General features: G+C 41.0%; 1 protein-coding gene across 5 annotated transcripts in view; it reads left to right on the top strand.

The window, feature by feature from the left end:
• LOC119402194 (Golgi-specific brefeldin A-resistance guanine nucleotide exchange factor 1) overlaps positions 1–20,194 on the top strand; it is an 89,980-nt gene that overhangs the window by 28,674 nt on the left and 41,112 nt on the right. For 4 of the 5 annotated variants that reach the window (XM_037669310.1, XM_049417735.1, XM_049417731.1 and 1 more), the window contains exons 14-23: positions 2,460–2,583; positions 5,227–5,352; positions 5,437–5,519; positions 5,599–5,662; positions 5,854–6,126; positions 8,638–8,814; positions 11,480–11,604; positions 13,083–13,218; positions 14,627–14,742; positions 18,480–18,639. In XM_037669310.1, the coding sequence (XP_037525238.1) occupies positions 2,460–2,583; positions 5,227–5,352; positions 5,437–5,519; positions 5,599–5,662; positions 5,854–6,126; positions 8,638–8,814; positions 11,480–11,604; positions 13,083–13,218; positions 14,627–14,742; positions 18,480–18,639 (1,384 nt within the window). The remainder of the gene's footprint in view (positions 1–2,459; positions 2,584–5,226; positions 5,353–5,436; positions 5,520–5,598; positions 5,663–5,853; positions 6,127–8,637; positions 8,815–11,479; positions 11,605–13,082; positions 13,219–14,626; positions 14,743–18,479; positions 18,640–20,194) is intronic. The other variant, XM_049417734.1, reaches the window with a different exon arrangement.

The raw sequence follows: 20,194 nt of genomic DNA, 5'->3' as shown, positions 1-20,194 counted from the left end.
GCAGCCTGCTACTGAACCACCCCTTCACTTCGCCCACATGCAGCTACCTTGCCGTGCCATTGCATGTCATGTGCAACTTACAGGGGAAACATTTAATTTTGTGCACTGCTACCCTTGAGATATATAAAGCATGTAAGTGCACAGAGTTCTACAATGTGTAAAACATGAAGTAGTAGCAACAAAACTATTTTTCACGTAATGTTCAAAACTAGGGGTGTGTGAATAGTGAAATTTCATCCCGAATCGAATTCGAATCGAATAGTGCCGAATAATGGCCACAAATATCGAATATCGAGTCGAATATCGAATAGTATCGAAGCGTGCACCGTCAGTTACGACAAGGCAAAGGAAAAATCAAGAAACCTATGGCGTGGTGACAGGTTTGTTACATTTGTTAGCTCTTTTTTTTTTTTCAGCTTTTATGGGCGTGCAACCATGTTGATAGAAGAGCCGCCATTCCAGTTAGCCACACCACTTTTAACCTCTTGGGCAACAGAGGGTGGTGGTATGGTAGCTAGTCTTTTTCGTATAGTCGTACAATACGGCTCATCTGACAACGGTCATGTTATTGTGCTTCATGGCCATGGGTGCTCTGGGCCCAAAAATCTTCGGGCGCCCGTTCACAGCAGCGTTTTGATTGAGTGCCAGAATGATGGGAGTTTCCGAACGAGTGGTGCAGTGCGGCAGTGGCGACGGCGCAGCGTGATCAAATTTTCACATGTGAAGCCAATCCTCAAGGGTTTCGAGGGCCAAAGTCGGGGGACGTTTTACGGCACTTGTGGCATACGCAACCGAACTATGCAAGAAGTCCGTACCTTTGTTTCAGAACGAAGTTGCGAAGGCCTTGACAGTTTTCTCGTGTTTCTTTCTTTTTTACATGCTGAAATGACATAATCTCCTGTAAAGTAAACATGTACATGCTTTTTTTACCAGGAAATTGGTGAAAGTTTTAACGAAAGGCCTACTGTAATGACGTTAGCATTAGTTTTAGCTACCGCACCTTCACCAAGTTGCACCACTAGACTTTGTTGCGTTTTAGATATTTGTCCTGTCGAATTATTCGAAAGTTCGAATACCAGCTATTAGAAAGTCGAATCGAATTATTCGATTAGCTAGTATTCGATTCGAATTCGAAACTCGAATACTCGCACACCCCTATTCAAAACCACCTTCTTGCAGTGGTGAGACCTGTTGGCATTGCATTGTGCCATGCTCCATTCACAAAATGAATATACTAGTATGTTTTGGTCTATTGCGGTGGTAATGTTCAAATGTGAAGCTTGCATGACGTAAAGAGGGCTTGACATGGCCAAGACTTTTCTCGAAACTCATTTCTTTCTGTACTCATAGTGTCCAGATGGCTGGCTTGCTATGCGCTACTTTTATCTTATATGTTGCTTTCATTGCAACAGTGCCTCATGATGCACACCCTTGCACTTTTTTAATAATACTGCATGAGTGTTGAACCCAGGACATAATAGCGCCTAATATCGTCAAGAAGTAACAAGATCTGCGTTTGGCATATGGTTGAGCAGATGGAGCAGAATGGAGTCCAGATTTTGGAGCAGCGCTCTGTAAAGTGTGCTAAATTTTGGCAAAGCTTTTGAAATTATTGGTCAGCTTCTGTGCCATGTCACTGAGGCCTAATGCCTTACCATGCTGTTTTTGAAGCATAGTTTCAGAAACTACAGACTACTGACCAAGTACAGCCAATTTAAGCTACGAGTGTAAACAGGAGAGTAATTGCACTACTGTACTCCATAAACTACATGCATATCAAATAGTGTCACAGCATTTAGCACCGGTCATTTGTTGGCTATGCAAAATGCCTTAACGCCTATTTAAAAAATTAAAATGCCCTAAAAGCATATTCATAATTAGTTTGCTTATCCACTGAAGACTGCCACGTAATGATCATATGCTAAAATCTTGATTGTACGTCCCTTTATCCCAGTTTTGTGAAGCGGATATGCCTGTGCTGTAGGCATAATGTGCTGTGCAAAGCTAAAAGGCCTAATTTCCAAGATACAAGTTGTTGTGGCGACTAGTGATACATTTATCTTTGGCTTTGGCTCGGGTTCGCATGAAAGGTAGCAGAGAGAAATTTTGTTAGAAAAATTCATTACACACTTTCAGGACTTTGAATTTGTGAGTTTTGCCCTGTTAAAATACGTGACTCAACTGTGGCCAGCTCATCTGTTTGAATTATCTCTCCGACTCAAATCGAGGGATTTCAAATGATCAGGATTTTGCTGTGTCTGATAAAGCTTCTGTGCCCTTTTGTGCCTTTTCGTTGTTCTAGATTCAGTTATGTAAAAAATTTAGTGGTTCCTTTTTAGGGTATATCTCGAGCTTCCCTGTTTCAGATGCACTTTGCAGTATGCAACAGCTTTACATTGTACTAGTGTTTTACTTGCCTGGCTGATGCCTGTGTTATTGCTTCTTTTATGTGCCTGCAGGTCCTTCAACTTTATAAATACCAGAATTGATGAAGCTCTCCGAATGTACCTTGAGACATTCAGGCTGCCCGGGGAAGCACCACTCATATCCTTGCTGTTGGAGCATTTTGCAGAGCACTGGCATGTAAGTATTATTTCAGACCAGATGGTTTCCTGCCTTCATTTGGTGCACACAGTGCTCTTATATTTCTAAGCACAGGAAATATAAGCAATGTTTGCGAAACATGACACAAATTTCGCCTGAACTGGAATTTTCACTGAAGCTTTGCCTGTACTGCAGTAACTGAATTGCAGTAACTGAATTGTGAAGCTGGCGAGGTTCACAAAAACCTCCTCACCAACAGCGGATGAACACCGAGGAAAGCTTAGCCGAGGGTCATGAGAAGGCAGGGAGAGAGTACAGCAAGATATAAAAAAACTGCTCTTTGCCCAATGAAGCGTAGCTTAAGCCATTGCAGTAACCCTCTCTTTTACTACCATCCCCACTTCCAGCCATACATTCAACAAGTGACAAGTGACAAGTCAAACACTCAGTGGAAAATGCCCCTCAAACGGATTTGTATATGCAGAATATGTTGTGTTGGTGAACAACTTAAGCGATCGCTTAAGCTATGACAAGTCAAAAGAAGTCTTGAACCGCGTAGCGTGTGGTTTTCAGAAAACAAAAATCGTTCTGAGAATACAAAGCATCCCCGACACAGTAAGTCAGTGAGTGATTTTGCACAGACTTGCTCGCCAATAAAAAGAAGTACAATTTTTTGGTTGTCTACAAATGGGTACCCTTCAACATGCCTGCCTATAAAAGTACCGAGAAAAGACCGTAAGCATTTTTGATTTATCAGTAAGTGGTTTTACTACAAGTTCGGTCACCGAAAAGCAACTCAAATACTCATCCAGAGAACAACCTTTGGAATAAAAATTTGTAAACCGAGCTTTGCGCAAGGTGTGGTAGGAAATGATATTCGCTACCATCTGAGATTTTTTTTTACCATCCTAAATTGAATTCACTGGCATAATTAAAGCTTCCTGTGCCAGAATTAACCCATTCTCTCCTGTTTAGTAAAGCATGACAATAAAAGAATTCGGCAGATCCCACGCATTGTGGGAAATTCCGCAGTCTATGCGGAATTTTTCGCATTCAGCCATACGTTACGGGGTAGACGTCTTTGTGTAAATTGAAAAATAAATCTGGAGTCTCACTATGTGTGTGTGTGTGTGTGTGCGCGCGTGTGCGCGCGTGCGTGCGTGCGTGCGTGCGTGCGTGCGTGTGTGTGTGTGTGTGTGTGTGTGTGTGTGTGTGTGTGTGTGTGTGTGTGTGTGTGTGTGTGTGTGTGTGTGTGGAGAGAGAGAAATGTGGAAGAGCAAATCGGGCCCCCGCCCCCTCTGGGAAAAATAAAACTCTCCGCCTAGGCTCCTTTGTGCCATCATCTTCATCTTTTATTTGCCTAAGTAGCAGTCTCACATTTTGCTGACCCATGCCTCCTGCCATTGAAATCCTGGTAATTTCATGACTCTTATTCACATTGCCGTAGTTTGAATCAGTGAGAAGGGTGCAGGTGTGCCTCTCAGGCAGCCTCTATGAGGAGAAGGTGGAGAGGAGGTCCTCATTATGGTATACAAAAAATAAAAAGGTACGAAGGGGAGGGGGCCATTGCATGCCTTTTACTGTTAGCATTAAATTTACGACATTTTCAGCGGAATGCAGGTTGAGTAAAGAATGTCACATCATAATTTTCAGTGCATCTTCCTTAATGTTTTACCTTGTGTTCGTTCCTGTATGCAAAGCGATTTTTCAGGCCCACATTTGCAGTCTTATACGTAATGTTGAATAAACCTTGAATGTTATAGTTATGCAAATATGGTATGAGCAGTGTGTTTTGCCCTTTTTGTCTTATTTCTTGTATAAGGGAAGTTTAGCTTATGTACATTTAAGAAATTTACTCAGTGAAAAAGTATTTTAGAATATTATTGCCAGGATGTTAGGTTACCTGAGACTAAGAGGTCTTATATTATTTGGGTTGCATTGAGCCACTCACATGCGCTTTGAAAGCTTTAGGGGCGAAGTGCCTTAGGGTCTCGGTGTGTCAGCGTGCATTGTTGTCGTCATCTGCTGTCGCGGCGTGCATTGTCGTCTGCTGTCGTGACGGTCCATTTGCTTGAGCGCAAGAGAGGGCGCCACCACCTCAGCACTCACTATGTGGCGAGAGAGAGCGAACGGCACGCATTGACTATGGAAAAGCTCTTTCTGTGATGAATGCTGAACTACCAGCTTGCAAGGAATGAGAACGTGCCCTTGCCCGCGAGAGACAACGCCGACGCAGGCAGCGTCTGCTAGCGAGTTTCTTGATAGCGAGCTTCTGCACAAGCGTTCACCAGCCACCTTGTATACATAGGCACTGGATCTTGACCTGGAATATAGTGCCGGTGGGAGATTTCTCTTGTGCGTAGTTAAACAATAAAGATTTGCAGTGTGCACATTACCTAAAAGCGGACTACTGGTCTCTGTCTAATCTTTCTTCTGTCTCTCATTGCCCATTAGCAGTGATTTTGCTGTGGGAAACACCGTTGCTCACTGCATGCTTCGCCCCTCCACAGGTTGCACGTTTGTGGAGCTGAAACACCCTTCCCTACATGCTTCGCACCTCCCCAAGTTTTTGTATTGCTTCTCTGAAAACTTTAAAATCTTGATATTTTTTCCTGGCTGAATTGGTGGTTTATGTGGTCATCTTTCTTTTATTTTTGGTGCTGCTGCTGCTGCCATCTGCAGAAGAGCATGAAGGAGCCATTTGCCAACAGTGACGCTGCCTTTACATTGGCCTATGCTGTAATTATGTTGAACATGGACCAGCACAATCATAATGTCAAGAAGCAAAATATCCCAATGACTGTAGAGGTAACTGCTACTCATAGCATCTTTCCGTCTAACTTTTCATATTGATTCTTTGCTGTGGCTCTAATACTTTTTTTTTATCACCAGGACTTCAAGAAAAATCTAAATGGTGTGAATGGTGGCAATGATTTTGATAAAGACATGCTTGAAGAAATATACAATGCAATCAAGTAAGTTGGCTCTCATAATTTGGTCAAAGGTGCTGTATGACTGTGAAAACAACGAGAATTTATTCTTTCTTCCTTGCAGAAATGAGGAGATAGTGATGCCTGCAGAACAGACTGGACTAGTCAGAGAAAACTACCTCTGGAAGGTAAGTAATTCTCTCTTTCAATAGCTTGGCTGATTTAGTGAGTATGTGGTGCCTGCTGTGCTCCACCAATAGTTATACTTAGTAGCTGCGTTATCAGAATTGTCTTAGAGGTTGCTGGCATCTTGTGCTTGGTCTCTAATGAAATCGGACCAGGGACCATACGAACTTAAGCTCATGTGCTCTTCACGCAGGTGTTGTTGCGGAGGGGCGCAGGCAAAGCAGGCCACTTCATGCATGCACCTAATGGACTACTAGACCATGACCTCTTCACACTGGTCTGGGGCCCTACGGTAGCTGCGCTTGCTTCTGTGCTTGATCGAGTCCCCTGTGAATCACTTGTGCTACAGCGAGCCTTGGGTGGATACCGCAAGTGTGCTATGGTGGCTGCACACTATGCCATGAGTGATGTGTTTGACAACCTTGTCATCTCTCTCTGCAAATTCACTGCACTGAGCACTGCTGAGGCAAGGACCACTTTTTCCTTAATTCTGCCAGATAAAAACTGCCATAGAACAGAACTCTCCAAATGTAATAATTTTTAAAATTGAATTGAATACAAATCAAGTAATAGTACTGCATGCAAATTAAATTGTGTTTGAATAATAATGTTAGAATAAGGAATAAACCTCTTCACAAATAATATAGAACATTGCGTGTATTCTGTATGTGCAGTGTTAGTAAAATTGTTATTATGCTGACATTATGAGGCATTATATACTGAAAGCACATATGGAGCATTACAAGCTAGACATGGTGGAGAAATGAAGTGATGAATAAGAGGTAAATAAAGAAAGCCTCAGCGTGAAGACATTTTGAGGAGGAGACAAGCCTTCGTCAGGGTAACAAGTGCTTTCTTTGGCAGCATTTATACAAGCAAAGGAACAGTTTAACCAAATAGTGGGGCTTTTTCGTAGCATATCCAGTAGTAAATTATTCGAATAAAATTAAAACAGGCAAGCCTTGTGGGTCAGCTAGTGTCTCTGTTTACCACTGAGACTAAATGTGTAATGCAAGTCATCGTAGTGACATCAGAGCAAAAAGGCAGATTTTATCCGTATTTGAAAAAGGGTTGATGAATGGAGTGTTGCTGTTATATCAAATAATGTGGCAGTGAAGGATATTTTGGTTTAATCTGAGAAGGTGGAGATGCAGTATCCATAAAGATTAAATAATGCCCACTTCTAATATGCATAGCTGAGTGAGATTTTGGTTTAGATTGAAATGAAAATTAGGCCTATTTTTGTTAAACCTAAACTGAAAGTTTCAGTTAATGACCTAAATAGACTGGCTTCCGAAGTCACTCAGCCTGTTTTATGCAAGTTTTAACTTCTCGTGATGTATATCCACGGAAGCTGGGATAGAAGCTGTATTATTTTTGCTTCAGTTTTATGCTTAATCATGCACAGCTGATCATTGAAGTATTAGAAAACCACTTAAACAGTGTTCGTACTTGTGAATAGTGGCTATTCAATTCTAAGAGGAAGTCAGATAGGGCAGTTTTCAAGTTGTTATGAGAAAGTTTTGAATAATTACAAACCCTTGCCTTAGAGGCATTTCAAGGGTGGAGTAGTCAGTAATTAGTATTTTATACCCATGATCTTATTAGAATTTACTTGAGAAGTATAATTTTTAAGGATGCATGCTAAAACGTCTCACCCGTTCTTTAACTGTTATTATTGCTGGTCAGTTCAAAACTTATAAGACTGGTGGCTAAATGAATATGCATAAAAGGAGTCTACCCAAATGAAAAAGCCTTTATGTTTCAAGATTTTTGTGTATATTAACAAAATTTAGGCAGTTGAATTCAGAGTGAAGCCAATGGTATCCTTCATAGCATGTATGTAGTTTTGGAATATAATATACCCAAATAATTGTTAATGTTAAATGGGCCAGCTGTCTTAGGTGTTTATCCAATGTTTGTATGGGAAGTTGGCAATAATATGCAAAGTGCAAACATTTTTGGTGACTAAGTATATTACCAATGTCTGTTCTCGTCGTTCCTGGGTAGATATGAACTGTCAATCACCTGTGGCACATACCCGTATACCACAGCCCATGGTAAACGGGCCTCAGTTGAGCTATTCGGTACCATTGCAAAAAACCTGGAATACCTATTTTCTTGCAAATGATAGCAGTGCTTTGGGCATACTTTTCTTTGCCTGTATCCGTGATAATGAATTACATCCTTAAATTCAGAAATTGCAGCCTTCATTATTGCAACATCAAGCCAAGTAAAATTTAATCATTCAAGCAACCACTGCGCAAGTAGGGTTGCTAGTTGAAGAGATCTAGGGGTATTTTGTAAGGATTCTTTTAGTTCTATTCCTGTAATTCCTTATCATCCAGCTGGCTGAGTGACTGATCCTGGCAATAGCATAGCTTTGAGCATGCCAGCCATGAAAAGTAAGAAGAATTGACAATTACCAGAATTGTTATAAAATACAGGCTCTGTGCATATGTAATGCTGGCTTGACAGGCATTATTGTGGTTGAGGTCAAGTGGCTGAAAAAAAGCTTTCACCCATCTGAATGTAGCATGGAGCTACAGAGGAAACCCACATGGATTTTTTAGAAATAAGGTTTCATAGATTAAGAAAAATTTGCCCTAGTGTTGGGTTCGAACCGGGGACCAGTGCCTTTTCGGGGCAGTTGCTTTACCATCTGAGCTAATCAAGAGGCTAGCAGAACGCAGCGTGAGGGCAAATTCACAGGTAACCCAAAGCTGAAGGGTACTGAATATGGCAAGTGATTTTTGTGAAGGGCATCTGCTTAACTAATTGGCCAAATCAGGCAGCTGTCAAGCAAACTTATGGTAAAATAAAACATCTTGAAGCATTAATTTTGTGATCCTTATCATGGCAGAATAGTAATAGCACAGATTGTGTTTTGGGTTGTTGGGGTCTTGCTGATATTGACTGTGCTGAGCTAGTTCTGGCTTTTGTTTTTCATATCAAGTGTCTGCTTTGTGGTATGCAGAGCCCTGAGACAGTGCCTGTGGTGCTGGGAAACAGTCAGAAAGCACAGCTAGTTGCCAAAATGGTGTTTGGGCTGGCCCAGAGACATGGCCACATTCTACGTGATGGCTGGAAGAACCTTGTTGACTGTCTGCTACAGCTGTACAAAGCCAAGCTTCTACCTCGACCACTGGTCACTGTAAGTGTCAGCTGCCAGGTTTTCTGATTGTGCTGTGCCGTTTACAGTAGACAGCACTTGTTTTGGCTTATCGGGACTGTTATAACGTCAGAACTTTATATAATAAACATAGATATAATGAATTGCCAAATTTAAAGAAGTCTAAAATACGGTTGGTTATGCAATGGCGTATGCTCATATTATAAAATTCCAAAATGCGCTATTTGACATGGTATTCATTATAACAAAGCAGATGTTTGTTCACAAATGCTTAAGAATATATGCTGTATTGACTTGTTCAAGTAATACTTTCTTTTTTTTTTAGAATTTTTTTGTACTGTTTCTGAGCCTTATATGAGGCAAAGCTACTCACTGAAGCATTGAACTGCTTGCAAAATAACACAGGCACTGGGAGCAGACTGTGAACACATTTACAGTAGGTGACAGATTCTTTTAATATGAACAGCTAATATGTGAAAATATCTGCAAGCTCACTTTTGTTGTTTCTTCGAGTGTTAGCACAGCAGAAAATCTATGCAAAGACTTTTATCAGTATTGCACTTCATTAAAGAGGCCTTAAAGCACCCTTCAGAGTGATCATAAAATGACCTCACTAATGGACCAGATTGTCTTGCGAATCTCCTGCTGCAAAAAAATCTTCACATCCTTCAAGAGTATGTTGCAACTTCCGAGGAAGAAGAAGTTGCTGCTTTCACGAGTGGCGCAGGTGCTCGAGACCCCGTTCGGCCTTGCCTGCATATCCGCAGGTCAAGGATGAGTTTTCTACCACATTAAAGCCTTTAAGTTCTCTACTGAAGGCATTTGTCTCTTCAAAGGGTTACAGCGAGGTAACAGGTAGTTATTGTAGCTTAAAAATGGCCTTCTCTTACTTATTGTTGCCACAAGTTTGCTGGAACCTACGCAGCAAGGGATGGCAAGGACCTACCGATCAGTTACATGGCCACATGTCATGGCCTTTGGCATTCTTTTCTTCAAACATGTTAGCTGCTATTTCCAGTTCAGGCATGCACGGCGCTCCCCAGAAATGCTTGGGCCCCCTGGGGTGCCTAGTGCTGCCGCATGCTTGAAGGTACACCACCTGCAGAGACCAATCAGCATATGGTTGTCGGTCAGTGAGAGGATGGTGAGAGGGCTCTTTGCAGTACATGATGGCTCCTTGTTGAGGCAGCGGTATCTACAGTACACAGCAGTCTGTGGACAAAGCACGTAGCGTTTGCTACATACATGACAGAGCTGGAATGCATGCTTGACTTTGCGTGCCTCAAACCAGCCTTTGAGTACTACCGTAGTAGGCTCAGCAAGAGACAGCTAACCGACTCGGGCACGCAGCGTGTGAAAGAGAAGACATGTGGCAGTCAGGTGCCGCCTCGCATGAGTATAGGAGAAAATGAAGCATTTAGCAGGCGACCATTGATCGAGACAAAAACAGCAAATATAAACTACTCTTTCAGTATTTTTGACATTGCAGCGATGTATACTTTTTCGTTATTTAACTAAGCATTAGCAATTGCTATTACAGAGAATGTTCATGTGATCAAGAAATTAACCAATGCAGTCAAACCTCGATATAACAAAAATGGCTGTAACGAATTATCGGTCATAACAAACTAAATGACAAATAACCTTGCCTTTAATACATTGTTAGGAGTACATATGTTTATAATGAATGTTTATAACGAAGTTATTTTTGTGTCAGATGCGACTTTGTTTTAACGAGGTTTGACTGTACTTGTTAGTCGCACTTACTCTCACTTGCTCCCGGCCGCGGCGGCTGCATTTTCGATGGAGGCGAAAATGTTTGAGGCCCGTGTACTGAGATTTAGGTGCACGTTAAAGAACCCCAGGTGGTCAAAATTTCCGGAGCCCTCCACTACGGCGTCTCTCATAGTCATATTGTGGTGTTGGAACGTTAAACCCTAGATATTATTATTGTATTATTCTGCTGCATAGCTGACAGTGACATTGGGATGGAAAGGCCAAGTGACTGCCACCCCTCAGCCCTCCCTTGGCACTGCCTCTTCCTCCATGTCTGAAAAGTTTGCTGGCAGTGGGTGCTTTCATTCGTAAGACAGCAATCGGTAAACCAACGAGGCAATCCTGTGCGATAACACTCATTGCACAGTTGCACAGTTGTGTCATTGCAGTGGTACATAGCATTGCGAGTCTGCCAAAGACGCTTTGCTGTCTCGTTGGATGAACTCTGCTTGCATTTTTTTTTAATAGACATAATTTTCTTACTGTGTCTGTATCCATGCTTATAGCAAATATGGGACTATTTTTGTGGCCAATATAACTGTTTTATTGAAGTTTCCAACCTTGATTGTTCTTTGAGGGCAGTGTAATGTGTACACGACTTGTGTAATTTATATAAAGCTTTGTATGCAAGGAGTTGGGAGATCTTGTCATTATATTTGAAAAATTGCTTTTGCCAACTGAATTTGTTATATTTTACACTTTAGGCACCAGTGATGAGCTTGAAACAAAGAAGAAATCAAGGGATAAGCCATCATGCTTATAGTTTCTTATTCTAGATTATCGTTTTTATTCGTTGTGGATGGTTTGTTTCAAGGATAGCTGTTGTTACAGTGCTTACTATAGGAGGTGTACTTGATGAGAATGCTATTGTGGCACTGGTAGCATGGATCCTTAAGTTATCTCTTATTAGGCGGAGGACTTTGTGGACCCCTCTGGAGAAGTTTCCTTGGTTCGTGCCGAAGAAGGCCAAAATAGTGGACTAAGTCAACAGCAGCAGAACATATTCAGCTCATTTTACTCGTACCTGACAGAAAGGTGAGCGCATTTGCATGTGGTGACAGTGCCAAGCATATGCACGTAGTACTTATATTTACTGATGGCTGGCTGTTTATGTAGTGCAGTGATCTTGTGCTGGCCTTGTTAGCTTGAAAAATGGTGACATTTATGTTTAAATATTGTCCATCTTTAGTAGAAGTTATTATTATTAATTTAATGAAATTCAGCTGTTTGACATGACTTGTCTAAAATAATGCAAAATAATGCTGACACGCAAAGCATGAAAATGTTTACACACTGAACATTCAAACACTGAGGGCTAAATTAAAATGCTTTTAGTGTGGCTTCAGCCATAAGCAGTACTGTTGCTTTTCTGGGGCAGTCAACTGGTTTGACCATCATGCTTATGAGAAAACTGCTGCACCTGTCAGTATGTATGATCTGACTGGTGCCATATGATATTTTTCTGTGTAGCATTTAGCCTAGGCAGCTTTTATGGGCTGAAAATAACAAAAATCCTTGCTTTTGTATTAGTTTGCAATAAAAAAAGGCATATGACTTGGAATTTGAAACAAACAGAAATGGAAACAGAGTTTATAATACTGTTTGTTCTATTTATGCATAAAACCGTCTTAATATATTTAGATCTCTGTTATAAATTATAAATGTTTAGTAAAATTATTCATTTTGTTTCTTACTTCACTGCACATTTTGCCTTTGCAGGAGCATATGGGCTTTTATGAAAGAAACTTTTATATGATGTGAAATGTATGGTAGTTTATCTGTGGGAAAAACTTGAAGGGACTGCAAGTAAAAATGCTAACTTAATTTAGACTGATAGGATATTGTTTAAAAAGTTTAATTTCATTAATTCTGGGGTGAAAGGTAATTTACTATACATAAAAAGTGAAGGCCAAACATCAATTTTTTTTTAATTTCGTGCCATAATCTTAGTGCCAGTACAGCATTATAATATCACTGATTTCAAAGCAATTTTTTTATTTAAGCCACTGTGTCTTAGGCACCTTTACAATGTTGTGTGTTACACCTTTAACAACATAGAATCAGCAGAACACTAGCAGATAGTATAGAAATTTGTAACACCATGGGGAGTTGGTACATAATTTAAAAGCAGAATTGCTATCTGCTTTGAGCTCATAGGATTTGGTGCTTATTGCTTTCTGTGTCATTGCAGCCAAAAAGCATCAAGCTTTCAGTAGTGACATGCTAAAACACCCGTGTACTTATATTTAGGTGCACATTAAAGAAACCTAGGTTTCTCTCATAGTGAGAGACCAGAGTCTCTCACTATGACATGCCTCATAGTCCTATCAAATGGTTTTGCAATATAAAAACTCAAGAAAAATAAAAGCTTTTCGATAATATAAGTGCCATAAATGGTGCTCTTAGTAGCAGGTTTAGAGCTCTCTTATGTTAATAAATACTAAAGCCTATGGTTGTTGTTTGTAAATCTATCCATGAAGTACTGATACAGTGCTATTGTCTCTGTTTTGTAGCAGCCAACGTGGACCAAATCCTGAGGATGAACGTGCTCGAGAGGCTGCCCTTGCATGTGTGACCAACTGCCAGCCAGAACTCTTAGTGTCTGAATCCAAGTTTCTTCGAGAAGATGCTTTACAAGAACTGGTCAAGGTAGGCATTTATTTAATAATTTTAGAGATCAGTGGGATGAGAAAGGCCAAGATGAGTAGTAGTTTAGTAATTTGGATGGGAATCCACATTACAAAAATGAATTCACATGTGCTGCTTGTTGTTCACAGGGAGCAGTAAATTACAATCATCATATCAATTAATCATTGTTTTGTTAACATTTAGTCATGCTTTCTTTATGCAGCCTTTTCCATAACTACAGATATGCACATTTTATTTTTTTGTTTAGTTGACCTGTGTAAGAGGGCAAAATTTTTACTTACTTTAAAAAGAAAAACTCAGGGAACTGGCTTTGGTGCTATGCATTGTGTGCTGGCACTTGTCAGCATGTCTTATATATGCCTGTGTGATGGCCAGAGCCTTTGGCCAGAAACTATAAAATTTAAGAAATAAGACTCGGTGTGCTCAATTGAAGCTTAGAAATTAGAGGACATGATAGCTGTCACGGTGGCCTAGTGGTTATGGCGCTCGACTGCTAACCCGAAGGTCGCGGGATCGAATCCCGACCGCGGCGGCTTCAGTTTCGATGGAGGCGAAAATGTTTGAGGCCCGTGTACTTAGATTTAGGTGCACGTTAAAGAACCTCAGGTGGTCGAAATTTCCGGAGCCCTCCACTACGGCGTCTCTCGTAATCATATCGTGGTTTTGGGACGTTAAACCCCAGATATTATTATTATTATTAAAGTTTTTCACGTGAGCTTCCGGTCTGACGTTACTGCTGCATTTCCTGTGTGCCCGGTGCGCTTAGTTTCGGTATTGCATAGATTGGGGCCTAGAATTGCAATGATTGTTATCTCACAACATGCGTTTTTTGCAATTAAAAAAAAAAAATGAGTGTGCCATAAATTGTCATGGCCTTCAAGCAAATAATAAAAAGTTAAATAATTAGTTAATTACTCATTTGAATGTAACTAGGTGCGGCAAAGTTTTTCTACCTCAGCGTAGGGTTTTGTTTGCGACGACGACAGGGACCTGACTGTCATAGCATTTTTATGAAATATCTGTATTGTCTTAAAAAAAAACACCCTGTATATAAATGTATGCACTTCTTGCTATATATCTGGTAGGGATCATTGTTTTTTGACATCGTAGGCATACCTGCAAAGCTTGCATAGTCAGTTGTAAGCTTATTTTGTCTTTTGAAAAAAGGTTGACGTATTATGAATTTTCTGCTCTGACGTAACTGGTTGTGTCACACGCTGTGTGCATTGTAATAAAAAGTTTCTCATAGCATCTTTCTGCATGATTTGGGTATGCTTACGAATTATGCAGTTAGGATATTTCCTGGACATTTCATTATTGCACGGTTTGACTACCTCCTTGCAGTTTAAGCACTCACAATGATTCCACATTGCTTTTTTCTTTTTCCCTCTTTTTTATTTTCAATTAGGCACTGATATATACCTGCCATGGTCCAGAGAGCCATTCGTCCATGTCCGGTGGCTATGATGAGCATTCAACAGTATTTCTCTTGGAGCTCCTAATCAAGGTTGTGCTGCAAAACAAGTGTGTACTCTCCAAAATTATTTTATTTTTTTGTGCTGTGTGAGAACACCTTGTATATTTTGAAAACTTGCACTTTGATTCAATAGTGTATTTGCTGTGTGCTGGTTGCACTAAATGTTTTAATTATGATCATTATGGAATAAGAATCAATGATGGGATGTCAATCAATGATGTTATCAGTATGTCACAATGCTACACATGTTGTGTGATCTGCTCTTAAATATACCCTAACACATAGAAACAGATCATCTGTGAACCTTATCTAGCAAATGCACAATCTCCTGACATTGCAACGGATGACTTGTGCTTGGTGGCACTTGCACATTTCTACACTCATGTGAAGTGCATTGACATACTAGTTTAAGCTGCCACTTAAGGTAGAGTGTTTGTTTTAGCAGCGTGACAGCGCTGTACACTGTCGTCCTTTATGAAAGGGAACACGCGAGCGCGCGGCCTGAGCTCTGATGCGGCTGCCTACAGTGCCATCAACCGACAGCGAAAGAAAGCGCACCCGCTTTTGCCGTCATCTATTGGCAAACAAAATAACGAGTCATGGCCGGTGGACAAGCGCTGCTAGATTACGCTCCCGCTTCGGTCGCGCAGCGGGCGATGCCACCAAAAGTGGACGTGCTTTCTTCAGCTCTCGGTTGATGGTGCTGTACGCTAGCTGCCGCAGCGCGCAGGCCGCGCGCTCGCGTGTTCCCTTTCATAAAGGACGACAGTGTACATGTGTTATTTCTGTACACAAATTTGACTTGGCAATATTATTGGATGGGGACCATCTCTCTTGGTCATGCCTCATCTGTACAGGGAGACCTTATTTGAGCTTTTATATAAATAGAAGCATTGCAACATGCTTTCAATTTTATATATACAGTATATTTTATATGCACATTGTGTGTGCATCAGACAGATTGTTGCGTGTCTGATACTAGAAGCTGAAGTGCCGTTTATGCATGGCATCAGCACTTTACTGCTTTAGACAGCACATTATAATGGATCCTTGCTTTTACATTCCTGTGCCTTATGCAACACATCAAATCCTGCTAGTTCAGCCCATGGACAGAAGATATAGTTGTAATAACTTCATAATGAGGGCACACTGTGTGTATTATATGCTATGTTCGGCATGAGCAGGGTTCTATTTTAACTAATTCACATCTCCACACATTTTGCATCATTAGCCTACTAACAATCAAGCGTCATTCTTGAGACTTTCTATGGCACTCGCAAGAATTTATGGCAGCACTTACAGCAGAACTACAGTTTCATTTTATAAGCATTCCCCCTTTTTTATTATTTTTTTCACATGACAACAATTTTTGTAATAGGCTTAGAGGAGGTGGGAGTGTTAAAGTGAAAATGGCCACTTCCGCAAGCATCATGCATGTTCTGAGACAGATAATTTTCAGGGGTGTGCGAATATTCGAAATTTCGAATATTTTTCGTATAGTGTTTGCTATTCGATTCGATTCGCACTGCAATTTTACTATTCGAACTATTCGAATTCCCAAAGACAAATACAGTCAACGTCCGATTGAAAGTGACCCCTTCAAATTTTCAGTATGCTTCACCTCACTACACTCTCGTATTGCGGCAAAGCTGCCTTTCAAGCTCTATTACGGTCGAACTTAGCCAAGACAGTCAACGTCCAATTAAAAGTGGTCCCTAGATTTTCAGTATGCTTCACCCCATCACACCCCCGCATTGCGGCAAAGCTGCCTTTCAAGCTCCGCTACGGTCGCAAGTGTAGTAACTCAAGAAAACGCTGGTTCCAACATGGAGATGAAAAATGTGGCAGAGGTGGGGGCTCAATTAATGCTGTTTTGGACCTGAAATTTGGGCAGGAAGTTCGAAAAATCGGATGCCCAAGCTTTTTAGCATCCGAAATTTCAGATCTTCTTATATATCGACGTCTACGAGGCAGATTTGGAACTCCGGACTTGAAGGGAGCACACCCTTGTCTGCCACATCAGTTGGGCTTCCACAGAAGTTGAAAGAGGAGGAGAGGCTGAGGAAATGGCAACTTTGCCTATCATGTATAAAGTGTTGTTGGCAACACTTTGGTTGCACCAAATCACGTACATAAATACAATTCGGCCTCTACATTGCGCTTCAACCTAGCGAAAAGAAACACTTTCATGTTGCTATCTCATAAGAATATGCTTAGGAATCCTCTCCAACTTTTTCTTTTTGCAATTTCGCTTCGAAGTATTTGAAAAATGTTCGATTCGATTCGCACTCACACTTCAATATTCGAATTCACTTCACACCCAAAATTTAGCTATTCGCACAGCTCTAATAATTAATTTTGCTATTCTGCCATGCCTTTGTTTGTCTTGTTTGACAGCCCAAGCAGTAGCAGGTGGCTGAACACTGCTTTTTTGTCTGAACTTAATTTGGAGAGCGATGGCAGTGAGTGCACCACCAACAAGCATCCCAAGCTATATGACACGAACCAGCTAAAATGGACACATGAGAATTTAAAGAATGGCAACATCAGCGAAACACCATAAAAAACTATTTTCTGCAACACTTGTAACATTCCTTTGTGTTTTGGATCAAGGAACTGCTTTGTCACATGGCAGCTAAAGTTTCAGCTAGGGAACTGTTCAGGACAATATAAATGCCTTCACAGATGTAGCCATCATTGGATGGCAAAAGGTATTGTATAGTTCACAATCTTTTCAGAATTTTTCTTCTTTTCTTTAAGTTCAAGCATTTTTAAACACGTTCTGTTGAGTTTTATTCTACAATTTCCTTTCATGAAATTAAAATAGTCCGTTACTAGATAGAACTCGGCAATAAAACTTCATTGCCTTAAAAACATATTTATTCTGCTTGCTTTTTTTACGTACTGCATACAACCTTAGTGTAACAGTTCCTTCAGAAGAAAAATCTGCTTTAACCTACAAAAAGTGACCATATTCCTTACAGTAGAAAAGGAGAACCCTGCAATGTCCATCGTGTCATATTAATATGCTAATTCTTATACTTCAACGTTCAAAATTATGAGCATTAAACTTTATGCAGAAGGCACAGTAGCTTTTTTTGACATGCTTTAGCAGTGTTTCATTGGTGGGCAGCTTAACAGACCAATCACGGATTAATTCATTAGTATAATAATTTTTAAACTCAAGTACCATTTTGATATTTTTTTGTACAATTGTGATTTTCATGGCCATAAATAAAGGAGATGTTTAAATTTTTCTTTATGTAGAATGGTGGTTGGGATCATAGTTAGAGGCTTGGAGCACATCTTACAAGTGTTGTGATAAATATGTTGACTTTCCTGTATGAATAGATGTGTTTGAGTATGAAAATGTAAAGCACACAGTGAATACAAATAAGTCAGTGCAAATTTAATTCGACACACACGCACACACATATTTTAAAGCATGGAATTAGTTAGAAATGAAGTTCTTAATGAAGGTACAACTATGAAAAAAAAATTTTTTTGTGTGGTTTGCATTGTTTTGTTTTTGTTTTTGTTATCATGCCACAAAGATTTGCAAAATTTTTTATGAATCACTCTTTTTAAGGTAAGTGTTTAGAGTTGTTTTCATTACTTCCACCAAGGAAAATTTCTTCTACGCAGTTGTCATTACCTAAATATTCTGTTTAACCTTGTTGTGAGTCCATGTGTCTAGATGTTATGGAAAGCAGCCACTGAGTATGCTCGCTGCATTGGACATGAAGGGGACTGAGCTGTTCTGTACAGCATGCCTTACCTGCAGGGATCGGGTGGGGCCCATCTGGACTGCTGTGCGGGACCACTTGTACACCCTGGTCATGGGTGCAAGTGCCAGCGACTACCGGTTTCTGCTTGAACGTGCAGTCGTCGGCATCTTGCGCTTGGCCATTAGGCTTATTCGTCGTGAGGAGATGACCTCTCAGGCAAGGAGGGATCACCTTTCACTGTTATGCGTGATGCAACAGACAAGTTTTATGCTTACTGAAGTTTCTTATTTATGAACTAACTTACTTGCAAGCTTGGGGCGTGCAGTAACACAGGGTGTGTTGTGCCTAGTAGTATTAGGCAGGGATGCAACAGCTGCGCCAATTGCGCCAAATTGATACAATTGCATATTTTTGCGCCAAGCTGAACCAAAACCGTGAGATTTGTTAAAATTGCGCCACGCTGCGCCGAAATGCTCGACCAGCTTAAAATTTTCTCAGTTGCGCAAATTTGAGCGAGAAATGGAGGCCGTGTTGATCATCTGCATTGTGGGCATCGTCATCCAATACAGACGCGCAGACCCTAAACCTAAACCCCGCGAAAGAAAAGATAGAAAGTCAGTTTCACCGGAAGGACGAAGCAATGAATGCGATAGTAACAAATTGTGAGGCTGGCAGCAAACTCTTTTGTATCCGATCTCGCGTAACTCTACAAAACTTTGGTGTAAGAGAATACGGCGTTTCCAGGGAAAGATGCTCTTTCTGCACAGTGTCTTCGCATTGAGAGCGCAGCACGTAGGATATACGAGCCGCCCGCTGATGGCTGTCGAGATAGCGCGTGCGCCAGCGATCGCGACCGCGCCCTTAGAATCAAAGTTCAAAAGTTGCTGCTCGAGCGACAGCCCCCCCCCCCCGGGCCCCCTCTCGCGTCTTTTCATGCTCGTTTAAGACGGGCGGGGCGTTTCCTCTATGATTCGATGGCAGGTCGCGTTCGTCGCACACACTCGCACGCTTTTACCCACGGTAGAACACACTATGGACAGGGATATGTTATCAATTTGGACTTTATACGGGAGATGACGGCAAAAACTTGTCGAGAGTGTCCATATCGTTGCAATCGCAATAGAAAAGGACAGTACTCAAATTTCCTGATGCTTGTTTTATTGCGTCCAGAGCGCTTTTTAAGCCACTTTTGCCGCAGTACACTGGTGTCCTGCGGAAAAGCATTCTGAGATTTAGAAGAGCCTATTAGTACTAGCTGTCAGGGACACAGCTCATTTTGTTCCTTAATTACTCATTCATGCACGCGCCGTGTAATTACGAGTACTAGTGTGATCGCTGACGTCTAAAAAATTATTGACAATTATTTGGAGCAGGTGTGTATGGCATTTCTGCGGCCTTGAGAAACAGTAGACAAAAGCGTATGCCAGTTTTCTTTTTTCGCTACCCCCACTTGCTCCTGCTTTACGAATCTCCCAAATTTCCAGGTTGCTAGGTTCGCAGGTCCACATTAGCATTTCCAGTGCCTGTTGAATTATTTGACAGGTCCTGCAAATGCTAATGTGGACTTAGTCATTGTTCGCACTGTGGGTTGGCTCAACACGCTGCTTTTATTAAAATAGCGGTGTTCACATGCACTGTGCACGAATTTGCTGATGTTGAATGTTTTTTACGTATTTTTGTTTACTTTTCTGAAAGTAAGCCTTCTTTGTTATACTGCTGCAAATTTGGGATTTCGGGCTAAAAAATTCAGGTTTTTTTTTTTTTGCAACCT

This window comes from Rhipicephalus sanguineus, chromosome 1 (assembly GCF_013339695.2).
Source record: "Rhipicephalus sanguineus isolate Rsan-2018 chromosome 1, BIME_Rsan_1.4, whole genome shotgun sequence".
NCBI classification, from domain to species: domain Eukaryota; kingdom Metazoa; phylum Arthropoda; class Arachnida; order Ixodida; family Ixodidae; genus Rhipicephalus; species Rhipicephalus sanguineus.
Note: the sequence above shows the minus strand (reverse complement) of the source record. Positions and strands in the feature narration are given on the sequence as shown.